Source organism: Gadus morhua, chromosome 9 (genome assembly GCF_902167405.1).
Source record: "Gadus morhua chromosome 9, gadMor3.0, whole genome shotgun sequence".
In the NCBI taxonomy this organism is placed as follows: domain Eukaryota; kingdom Metazoa; phylum Chordata; class Actinopteri; order Gadiformes; family Gadidae; genus Gadus; species Gadus morhua.
In genome coordinates, this window is record NC_044056.1 from 18,526,522 (window position 1) to 18,538,354 (window position 11,833).

Here is an 11,833-nt window from a genome sequence, read left to right on the forward strand (position 1 = left end):
ACGTATTTCCGTTTGATGCCGACAGTGGCGATTATATCCGGTTCAAAGGCTCTCAACGTGGGTCACTACTGTTTTCAACGTGTGCCCCTAGTAGAAATAATAAAAGGATACTTATAGAGCTAAATAAAGAAACAACACACAGTGAGTACCCTTAAAATATCAACATAAGATCGCTACGTATATCTAGAGCTTGTTCTAAATCTCTAGGTGTTTATTATGAAAAGTTTATCCTTTGCTAATAGCTAGCTTATACCCTACTGCTTGTTTATAGGGCGACTCTTAATTAAATAAATGCCCTGTATCTTTCACATAATAATCTCAACATTGTATGTTTTCCGACCTAGGTGACAATGGGGGAATTCAAAGTGCACCGGGTGCGGTTCTTCGACTACATGCCCAGTGCCATCAGTGCCATGGCATTCAACGTGCACACAGAGAGACTCGCGGTGGCTCGTGCTGACGGGACAGTAGAGATCTACAACTTCGCAGACAACTGCTTTCAAGAAAAGGTGCGAACTTGCATTCACTGACAATTCATATTATTTATATATTTCTTTCCCTAAATGCTACTATGTCCAAAATGACAGCAGGTCATTTGGGTCAAAATTTGCAGTGATCTTGTTCTAAATATTAGACAATACATTAAGATGCATAACCTTTTAAGGAATAGCCAGGAAGTGTAGTGTTTTACTGCTCACATGCAAACGTCATCTGCAGGTGATCCCGGGGAAGGATGGCAGGACAGTCGAGGCACTCTGCTGGGCTGGGCAGCGTCTGTTCAGTACAGGTCTCAATGGAGAGATTGTGGAGTATGACCTGGAGAACCTGAGGTCGAAGTACACCGTGGAAGCGTACGGAGGACCAGTCTGGACTATCAGCAGCAACAGTCAGGGGACACAACTTGCGGTTAGTCGCGTAACGGTCTGATGTTCTCTTGTTTTAGCCATAGACAATGATGAAAGTCTCATGTTGTCATTGCTTCCTTTTTTAGGTCGGTTGTGAGGATGGGACAGTGAAAATCTTTGAACTTGTGGAAGACAGTATTCAGTTTCAAAGTAACTTCGACAGACTGAAAAGTAAGTAGATGGATAAAAAGCACAGATCTTATTTTGTCCAGGAAAAAACGCATTGAAAATCCATATCAGCAAACTAATAGTGTGAAATATTGTACAATGTCCAGTCTTATGACCAAGACTCATTCTAAGAAATCTGTCGAGCTATTTGGTTTTGCAACCAAATATTGTCAAAACAAAAATCAGTATTGTAAGCCTCTATCCAAACCTTTAATAACCATTTTAATGGGGCTGATAGTTATAGGAATTAACATATAACGAATCAAGCTGATGAGAACTCCAGCCATAAGCACGGTTACTGTTTGTCATTGTATTGGTGTTGTAGTAACATGTGGGATGGTTATTTCACTCTCCTAGGTCGTGTCCTATCTCTTTCATGGCATCCATCTGGCACACAAATTGCTGCTGGCACCATGGACATGATCCGTGTGTTTAACGTCACCACAGGTGAGACATGTACAGCGTTATTACAGTGGGGTAAAGTGTATACTATAATGTCTTTGGAAGAACATGCAGTCCAATCTCCCGCATACATCGGTTTCTGTTCATGGAGTAGAGTTGATGTTGATACTAAATTGGACGGTGTTAGTACAGTCAATAATCTAGTAGTATGTGATTTGTATTTAAGGTATAATATGAAACATTTTAGTTGGAAATGTGGGCTAAAACACATTTGTCATGTTGCCGCATATTAATGTCTACAGGGATCTAGGTTAGCTCTGACTGCTGCAGTGTAGAGATATCTTGTCAAGTATTTTTCAACAAGGCTCACTGTTTGAGGGTGGGTTTGAAAGGATGAGGATCAGTGTGTTTGAATATTCATTAATACTGGAGCTAGCTTGAAATGGCAGATCTTAAGTATTGTACCTTTTTGAAAAACAAGTACCTTCGGGTATAAAAGAACGCAGGAACGTTTGCATAGTTGGTGGAAAAAATATTTTTTTTAGCTTGGTAACATTTTAGATTGCTTTTTAAATCTAAAACAGGCCTACTTGTGCCTGAGTTTTTGTTGGTGTCAGAATGTACAGCCCCATGTGCCTGAGCTGACCCTTTAACGTTGCAAAAAACCTTATAGGCCACGCCACTCAAAGGATGATGGTGGATAGGGCTGCGGGGGCCAATAAGAAGAAAGAAGTGGCGGTCTGGAGCGTGGTCTTCCTGTCCGACAACACGGTCATCAGCGGAGACTCTGCCGGGAAGGTCCAGGTGTGGGACAGCCAGATGGGCACGCTGATCCGCACCCACCTGGTGACCAAGTGGGACGTCATGGCGCTGGCAGTCTCCCGGGTGAGCTGGAACGGGGCCCATCGTTTTCTGTTGGCAGCAAGGGACGTAAATCCTGCTAAAGTTTTCTCTTTTTTTTCATGTTGAGGTCCACACCGAGAACGTTTGAAATAGTTACCGGTGAATAAGGGTTAGAATAATGTTGTACGGTTGTTCCCCACTAAACCGTGTTTTATGCGTTTGGAGAGAAACAGTTATTTTCCCGATCTGTGGATAACCTCATTAGCGACCACGCTCTGCTGATGCGTGGCGTCATGCTGAGCTTCTGAATGTGTCGTGGGCAGGACGAGAGCAGCCTGCTGGCGGGCACGTCGGAGGGCAGCGTGGTCCAGTTCCAGTTCATCTCGGCCCGCCTGGATCAGCCCGACAAGGAGTGGCAGCGCACCCGAACCCTGAGGAGCCACTCGCACGACGTCCGGGCCCTGGTCCACACGGACACCGCCGCCGTCTCAGGAGGTCAGTGGGGAGGCTGCTCGTAGGCTTAGGATCGTTATTATCAGGTCAAATTGATCGCCCCATTACATTTTGATACTGTTTGTCTTTTTTGTAATAATTTCTGATTAATTAAATGTTTAAATAATTCAATTTTGAGATAACGATCGTTATTCCATTGTTATTCTCACAGGAAATGATGCGCATCTGGTAGTCCGACCTTTTATGGAGAAAGTTGTTAAGGGTAGCAAGGAATCTGCGCCGTGCAAAATCACCTTCCCACATGTGAGTACCAACCAGCTGCGAATCTGATATCAAAGTTAAAACTAATTATCGTCAACTGTACTTTAGGCAATGGCTTGTATTGTTCTCTTGGCTGCTTTTTATTTAACCTTGACTGTTTTGGTCTGTTGTCCGTGTAGAGAAGCCTGGTGTCGTGTGGGAAGAAGGCAGGAATTTTGCTCTTCCAGTTTCCTGAACGCTTGGAGGTCTGGAGACTCGGTGAAAGCAACGAAAACGGTGGGTGGGGCAACCTTACACTGGAATACATATAAATAACAATAGATGACAATGATTTAAGTGTGTGGTGTGTAAACATTCCCTATTTTGTACTGATTGATACTTCCTATATGCTAATCATGTACCTTTTTATAGGGATACCAGGAGAGGAGCTATCTGTGACAAAGAAACCCGAGGCACTGATTCACCTGAAGAGAAAGGTGTGTGCCAAGGACGTGTGTGCAACCAGCTTCTGTAACGGCAATCTTGACCTTAAAACCAATGAGCTCACTGTGTGTACGCGTGTTCTCTGCAGGGCGATGATCACATTTGCTGCAGTACTCTGTCTCCATGTGGAGGCTGGCTGGCCTACGCCTCTGCCTCCAGCGTCCGTCTCTTCCAACTCCAGTATGACAACGACAGCATCGCCCTCACTAAGGTAGAGATGGGACCGGTTTGCTAAGGTTCCTCCGTTTGTGTGGAGCTTCATGTATTGCTCTGGTGTTGTGCAAGGTAAAAGTTCCAAGGCTGTCACTCATTATTTGGATCTTTATTACATTTCTCTGTGCCTCTTGGGAGTAATCTCCGAGGCTCAAAGCACAGCGTGCATATGAAAGCTGAACTTTCTTGCGCCACATTCTCATTCATCTTTGCCATTTAAATTGATCCGCTGAAAATGAAAGTGTCAGAAGCGCCGGGCTGAGCTAGCATAAATAAACCCCACACTGAAAAAATAAAACATTCTGGTCCATTATGCGCTTCTGCTACACCTGCGAAGTGGAAATGCTAATTGCTGAACATGGGAGCAGAATGAAAGCTGATGCGCTTTATGGTTATAAATACTCTACACTTCCAGGCGGTAAGCTTGGAATGTCCTCTCCTGACAGTCGTGTGAGGTTCTATCCCACACCCCTTAAACCTTTGTTATTCCTCCTTCCTTCCAGGTTAAGCTGCCGAAGGTCCTTCGCTGGGCCAACCAGCTGTGCTTCTCCGCCGACTCCTCCAGACTTTTCGCTTCCTTCAGCCAGTCATCAGTCCTCGTCTTTGCTCTTAGCAAGTCGGAGGCCAAATACGTGCACACCCTCAAACCCAAGTCGGGTGAGACAACCGTACTAACTTCACATCTATCATGAGTACCCACTTGATTGAAAGGGAATTTAAAATGGCTTTCGGTTTCAAGTTTTCTGTCCTGTGGTTCAATCCCATTGAGATTGGTTTGGCATAACTAGTTGTGTTCTTTGTACCCCACTACCTCCCTTCTCCCTCACCACCTCCACCTGAAGTCTCTAAGCAGGCGGTTCACCTGATGTCCACAAGCGACGACGGCCAGTGGCTAGCCACCGCCAACTCTGACTGTGAGGTCCACGTCTACAACCTCAAAAAACTCAAGGTGTGAAAGGGGGCCTTACTGCATGGGTGCAACGGGAAATTCTTGTTTCCACTTGTTTTTACTTTTTTGACTCCTTACCATTGCAAATGTATCAAACCGCCTACCCGTGTCCCTGTCCGTGTCTAGTACCACTGTACGGTCCCAGTGTACGGCTCCTGTCCTAGTGCCATGGCCATTCACCCAACAGGCAGTAACGTTGTCATGGTGCACGCTGACCAGAAGGTACGTGTTCTGCCCTCATCAAATGGTTTCTTGTGTTTGGTTGTACTACGCCGTGTGTATATTCAGTGGTGCCGACCTCACCTGCTCAACGGTGATAATGCGGACGCATCCGCAAAAGCTTGAGGAGGTGGTGGAGAAAACGGCGGGTTTATTTTACGGCCTCCCTTTTTCTCTGGCCGTAGATCTTTGAGTACTCCTTGGAGCAGAAGGAGTACACCGAGTGGAGTCGCAGCCTGGCGAAAAAGGGCCTTCACGGCTCGTGGCTTAACAGGGTCGCACCCGTCACCCACGTCTCCTTCAGCGCCAGCAACCCAGACTACATCATCCTGCATGACATGAACATGTTCTGCATCATTGACAAGAGTCTGGTATGTGTCTGCGCTGCCCCACACGACCGTCGGATTCCTGCGGTGCACTGTCTTGCCGTGGCTTTTCAATTAACCGTCAACAACATAAAATCTGACCTAACCTCTTTTATGCACACAGCCACTTCCGGAGAAAGACTCTGACCTGTGCAATCAAAATCAACTACGTTCTATGAATGAGGCTGCAAGGGTCAAAGACAGCCATGCTTTCAAGATTTGTGAGATGTTCAAGGTAAGACTATCCATGCGGCCTTCTCAGTGTGACGTGTTTGATTGTTACCACAGGTCTAATTCACACTTTGTAGCTGCGTCCTGAAGCGTAGGCTTCAGCCTCCGTGGGCTGCATTTCTTGGATGCTATTTCCTCGAGGGCTGGTAAAGAATGCTTCTAATGCGGCCAAGAAATGCAGCCCTCGTTCTGAGGAAATTTCAAGGATACGGTTAGTCCCTCGTAGCCTCCTAGCAATGGCATTTCCAGCATCTCCTGACTTTACTTAAAATGTAAAGGACTTTCAATCTAAAAAAAAACAACATTATACTTATCTACTTTTTTTTTTTTTCAAGATGCTGGATGCAGATTGGGAACCCTTCTGTTTATTCAACTAAATGAATATGTTTAATCAGAAGATAATTAGCCATGCTAGCTAGTGTGACTGACCGCACTGTGTGTTCTGCGTCTGTTTGTCTAATGTAAAAATAAGCCAAACATGATCTTTCACACATCACGCTTTCACACGCTAAGGGGGAAAACAACTTGGTGACATGTCAGTAGGCCACAGTGAGCAATGTCCGACCGTCTCATTTCTGCAGCGTAGGCGCTGAGACACAGCTCATTTCTAATTCCTCTGTATTTCCGTCTGTGTTTAAGAACCTGCTCTGCGTGGGCTTGATGGAGGACCATTCCCTCGTCGTGGTGGAGCGCCCCCTACTGGACATCGCCACTCGGTTACCTGCACCGGTTCGACAGAAGAAGTTTGCCACATAGAGCGAGGTCAGATAACCGTGCTGGTTTTCCTGGTGGCATCGGAGCCCTGTCAATACTGCTCGCAGCCGATATCAGTCATTTCTGGGGGGGTCCTAAAAGCTGTTGGCAAGGTCAAGCGAGGCCGGTGGCTATTGTCCTATTTAGTATGTGTATATTGAATGCAGTCATGGTGGCAGACGTGGACACTTGCTGAAAGAAAAGCCCAATAACAAGGACTTCAATGGTGTTTTTAATCAGAACAAAGATATGTGTTGTTTCACATACTAGCCCGGGCTGAGTCCAAATTTTCTCTTTACTTTTCATTCAGGTTCTATATCACGGACATCTAATGTGTAGGGCCATAAGATGCCCCCATGAGTGCATCTCAAACAAGGCCTGACTTTGGGACTGGGCAGATTGAGTTACACACAACAGTTGATTACGAGGATGTTTTAATAGAGGTTATTGAAGTCGACTCAATACTAGCGATTTTATGCTACCGGTGTCCCAAACTCCCACTCCCATGCTTTGTAAAGATTTCTAATGTAATAAATATAACTATTTCCAGAAGTGTTTCATACTGATTATTTCCCCCCCTCTGATATCTAAAGGCTGACACATTTTGAAGTAGCAGGTTAAACAAAGGGAACAAAACATACATTTAATGTGTCGTTCGGCTCGTTCCACACATTTTCTGTATCTTTAGTGAATAATTAATGCAGCATTTAAAGGGACATTTGCCTCTGAATCCCAGGGTTCTTAACAAGATTGAAGATTCAATGCGTCATAAGATATATAATGTTTTGAAGGTAGGAGTAAAACAAAATCAGGAAAAAGTCATGCCAAAATCAAATGAATACAACCATTTCTGTTTCAGTTACTTAATCCAATGATGCGTTTTGTATACGTAGTTGTTGGGATTACACTTCAAGGGACCTACCTACTATGCCAAGAATACTAATCCAAAACCCCACGGACTACATAGTAAAAAAAATCATTTCAAAGAGCACTAAAAATGGTTTTTATTGTTGCCTAAATGGATAACAAGAAATTAGTTTTCAGGGCCTGTAATGCACCCTTGGATGATTTGCCTGATTCTGTGCGCGTCTGCTTGTAAGACTTTGTTTTGAGGATCGATCTTTATAGCTGCCGAGTAATCTTGAAGACCTGTCAAAAAAATACGAATGACAAAGTCAAAGTTTGACCTTGGCTGGCAGTGTCTCCTAGTATGGTGGATCAGTAAAGAGCTTATTGATGGAGCACTTAAGGAGAGTCTCTCCTACCTTCGGTATAGACCTCCAGCTCACAGAAGGCAGTGCCCCGCCTCACGTGGGCTCTTGCTCGGGCCGATGCGTTGTCAGCTACGGGCGGGGTCAGAAGATCTAGGGCCTGAGGAGCACATCATGGCTATTTGGACCACCCTCCTCTTCAAATCCTGTGCTCCTGTCACATATTTTTCATGTAGCTAGATGTTTTTTGAATGTGACCATAAGGCGGAGTCTGATACGCACCTTTGACGTATCATCAAGAGCTTTGTGGAGGTTTCTTAATTTGAGATGACAGGCAGCCCTGTTCGAGTAGAAGGCTGGGATCTTGCTGTTCAGCCTGATCGCCAGGTTGTATGCATTAACTGCACCTTGATAGTTTCCAGTTGCAAAGTATTTGCTAAACAAAAGCCGGTTTATAACATTAATTGATGACAAAACCATACCAATTCCAGATGTCTGGTGGATGTTTACTGTACTTACTCGCCCTTATCCTTCAACCAGTCTGGATTCCGCTCCTCATCGCTGAGATCCTTCAGTTCAGCAGCCAGCTCTGTGTTTCCTGCGCGTCTGGCCTCAGCCTGCTTTCTAAGCCACTGTTAGGACAGAAGAGCTTTGTCTAGCGTAACATAAGCAGGTCCCTTATATAGGTGGAGAGAATGGATGCTAGTCTTTGTTTTTTCACAGCTGTAAATGTTGTTTGGGCCATGTATACCAAGTTTGTTCTGCAAAGAGAGAGGGAGGGAGAAAGAAAATATCCCGGGGAAAAGTGTAAACGGCGGCCAAAGAGTTTTTTCCAGAGCTGATTTATGATCCGCTTTTAAATCTCCAAAGGTAGGCGGTATGTTGTCATTTTTCCTGTTTTAATGTAGCATTCATTTGGTTATACAGTCGTCAAACTGTACGGTTACTCACTGGTTCTGATCAAACTAGTAATTGACCACTTTCTCTGCAACGTGGGACATAGAGAGAGAACCAAAGGAAAGCCATACCTCCTCCTCTTCTGGCACCCGGGACTCCCGAAGGGCCGTGGGGAACACTCTCGGTGTGAATTTGATCTGGATCGTTCCCGAAGACCTCGGCGCAGGTAGGTCCAATTGTTCTTTTCTGCTGCCTGCTCTGGAGGAGGTCGGACCTGCAGGTAAGAAGATGATAAGTATGGTTTAACAAAAGGACAACAATAATAGGCTAAATAATAATCAAAGTAACCTTGGTTTAATTTACAAAAATAGGAAAGAAATGTATCAGATTTGAGGAGAATGGGCAACATAGCAGTTTCTGGGAAATAGCAGACACATGCCAACCTCTTCATTGGGTGCAATACTATTTTTATTAAAAACAAGTGTACAGAGATATGCTCACCAGGGTTGACACTGCAGCCATGTGAAGCCTGGTGTAGGGTCTGAACTTTATCCCTGTTGGTCAGGTTGATTGGCGGCTTTTCCACAGCTGTTTGAATCTGTCTTTTTTTCCATCCCTCAAGTTCTGCTGTTGCTTTCTCTCGTTCTTCATCCTTCATCTTCTGAATCAAGTCTCTTTCTTCCTGTTCAAGCTGGCATAGTCGTGTTGATGATATAAATGTAAATAGATAACAAAGAGTCAGGTCAAAGTTTACTTTCTCTTAAATAATGACATTTTTGATCATTTCATCACACTACCTTCATCATCGTCTCCAGGGCATATTTTTTCTCTTGTTGCTTTTTCACAGCTTTTTCTTTGCGGCCATCCGCAGTCTTTTCCATATGAGCCTGCAATGCTCTTTCTCGAATTTCTTTCTTCGTCTGTTTATCATCTGAAACGTATTCAATGGAGAAAAATATAGATATGTGTCAGATCGTCTTGTCATGCATATATGGGTGCCAGAACAGCCAAAACCCAAGTCAGTTCACAACTAGTATGTTGAGGTGACAGGTACATCAGGACATTTCTTCCTTACTAATACTTAAAACGAGGTGGTCCCATAGTCGGTGGATCTTTTTCGGCAGAGAGATGACTGCTACTCCGTTTCCAATCTTGGCTGTGCTTTTCGCTTCGTCAACAGCTTCAAATAGAAATGCCTCCAACAGGAACGGTGGGAAGTGGACCTGTCGATACGTGGGGTCGCGTTGAGATGACGGGTAACACAACACAATACTTTATGAACGCAAACAATGACTCGCTTATCGTGTCCAGTCAAGCTCTACCTTGAGATACTCATCTGTAGAGAGTATGTCGACGTGCTCAGCCGTAGCCCCTTTCAAAGGCACGCGTAGGTAAACCATCGATTCCGTTTGCGTCCAGGTATAATCTTTCACGATTAAAGGCATGTTTTAGCGGTGCTTATCGAGCCTAGCGAACGGACAGAAGTTTACACCCAATTGTAGGGATGAGCGGAGGTATTTAAATTAACAAAAGACTTGGCGGGGGGGGGGGGGGGGGACTCAAGTCTCGATGGCAAGCTGCGTTTGAGACAAGTGAAGGCTATGAGGTGCTACGAGGGTGGAGGAGGACGGAAGAGTTCTAGATTCTTGGCGAACTGCGTCTCGTTGCCATGGTGACATGTCTGTCTTTCTGTTTGTGAGCGCGCAAGCGTGTTCGTCTGTGTCAGGGGGTTGAATAATCTTTTTGTTATTTATATTGTCGATGATTTGAAGAGATGGGAGTGGGGTTGCTGATGGATCTCGTGTCATGTGTATGCATATATATATGTATATATATATATACATATATATAAAAAAGCTTTTTGAATCTTTGAATCTATATATATATATATATATATATATATATATATATATTATTTAGATGTGTAATATTTACATAGTTGTTACAATATTTCGTATATATTTCGTATATATCTTCTACATTATAATAATGAGCCTTGACGTTATCAATTATTCAAAGATAATTCGTAGGTAATTCGTGACGCTCCGACAGGGGGCGCTAAAGGGTTGGGCTTTGTCAATGTATTCTGTAAATTAGAAGTTCTTACAGCATCATGACTACATTAGACACACACACACACACACACACACACACACACACACACACACACACACACACACACACACACACACACACACACACACACACATCTCACAGAAATGATCAGTGGATGTTTATGTTTAGAGGGCGATCATATGACAGTGTTTTAAAGACCAGAAGAACTGAAGGTCAATCTGAGCCTTTTCATTTAACACATGTCCCGTGCACTAGACCCCACAATCAGCCTTTACAATGGGAACCATTGGCATAGGACTGGTATCTATTAGCCGGGAATACAGGAAATACATAATAAAGTAAGAGTAATAAAGCAAGGTAAGACTTATTATCTTTCTCTTTCTCTTAGTCTACTACTCTCTTACAATATTTTATCCTACAGTATCCGTGATTATCGAGACATTAGTGGAAAAAAATCCAAGTGAGATGGAAATACTGCATACTATTGTAGACAGTTATCACAGTCATCCCGTCCAGCCTGCTGCTATGACCTCCTCTTGGAATGTAGAAACGGTGCCAAGAGGATCACAGCTGAGAGGGAACTGAAGATGAACAGCTAGTTGAATCACACTTTAAAAATGATAATAAGAGGACAGGTGAACCGAATAAATCTATTCTATATGACCGTCAAGTTAGTCCATTCTGATAAAGAATAATCCAATTGCTTTCCTTTTTAATTCAGAACTATGACTTGGAAAAGGAATCCTGTCGCAGATTTGGAAGGATAAGACTGAGAATTAAGAATCAGCATTGTGGTAAATTATTGATGGAAGTCGTTCACCTCGTGCCTGAGTAGAGTGCATCATACCATGACATTGCAAGAAGAAATCAGATAAAGAATTGGGAAGCCATGTACTTTTTGAGCTAAATATCCCCACCATACTCTGAAAGGTTTGCTGATGACGTTTTTTGAGAAAGGTGTGGGATCGGAAACATTCACATTCAAATAAAACTAGGAACCAATCAAGTGTCTCAAATAACACTAGTAACCAATCAAAGTTTCTCATATGACACTAGTCACAAACCAAGTGTCTCTTATGACATAAGAGACACTTAACGTCATAAGTAAAATCTTGTAAAATCCTAAATAAACATAAACTAACTGTATCCTATGCTTCTGTACTTCAGAAATGGAAGTGTTCATTGCTGACGGCTGGTATCCGTAAGCGTGCAATTGGCAAACACAAACTTGGCCCGCAGTAGTAAACTACAAATAAGTGTAGGTAAAGGTTTCAAATCCACACCGTGTCGGCTGACCACTGACATACGCTCATTAAAATCCCCTTCTGAAAGCTTCATCCACTCTTGTGAATGAGTTTGTCTTCCGTAGAATACCTCTGGAACGAAAACCGGTTTCCGGTTCAT

The 11,833-nt window shown here is 43.7% G+C and overlaps 2 protein-coding genes across 3 annotated transcripts; one reads left to right on the top strand and one right to left on the bottom strand.

Annotated features, from left to right (window-relative positions):
• Positions 1 to 34: 34 nt before the first annotated feature.
• On the top strand, positions 35 to 6,794 carry utp4 (UTP4 small subunit processome component). Of its 2 annotated transcripts, XM_030365962.1 has the most exons (18): positions 35 to 141; positions 345 to 509; positions 718 to 906; positions 992 to 1,076; positions 1,431 to 1,520; positions 2,149 to 2,360; positions 2,642 to 2,813; positions 2,983 to 3,074; positions 3,212 to 3,308; positions 3,444 to 3,508; positions 3,604 to 3,726; positions 4,232 to 4,385; positions 4,571 to 4,677; positions 4,804 to 4,899; positions 5,082 to 5,267; positions 5,386 to 5,496; positions 6,132 to 6,254; positions 6,556 to 6,794. In XM_030365962.1, exons 2-17 carry the CDS (start codon positions 351 to 353, stop codon positions 6,246 to 6,248), a joined length of 2,055 nt encoding a protein of 684 aa, XP_030221822.1. In that variant the 5' UTR covers positions 35 to 141; positions 345 to 350; the 3' UTR covers positions 6,249 to 6,254; positions 6,556 to 6,794. The 2 variants fall into 2 exon arrangements, with proteins under 2 accessions (XP_030221822.1, XP_030221821.1); XM_030365961.1 differs by having other exon boundaries at positions 6,132 to 6,794.
• On the bottom strand, positions 6,458 to 10,084 carry dnaaf4 (dynein axonemal assembly factor 4). Its single transcript, XM_030365964.1, has 9 exons — positions 9,676 to 10,084; positions 9,429 to 9,576; positions 9,151 to 9,284; positions 8,855 to 9,044; positions 8,485 to 8,627; positions 7,976 to 8,088; positions 7,739 to 7,892; positions 7,511 to 7,616; positions 6,458 to 7,394 (listed from the first exon to the last, which is right to left on the bottom strand). The coding sequence occupies exons 1-9, from the start codon at positions 9,796 to 9,798 to the stop codon at positions 7,279 to 7,281; spliced, it is 1,227 nt and encodes a 408-aa protein (XP_030221824.1). The 5' UTR covers positions 9,799 to 10,084; the 3' UTR covers positions 6,458 to 7,278.
• Positions 10,085 to 11,833: the final 1,749 nt, after the last annotated feature.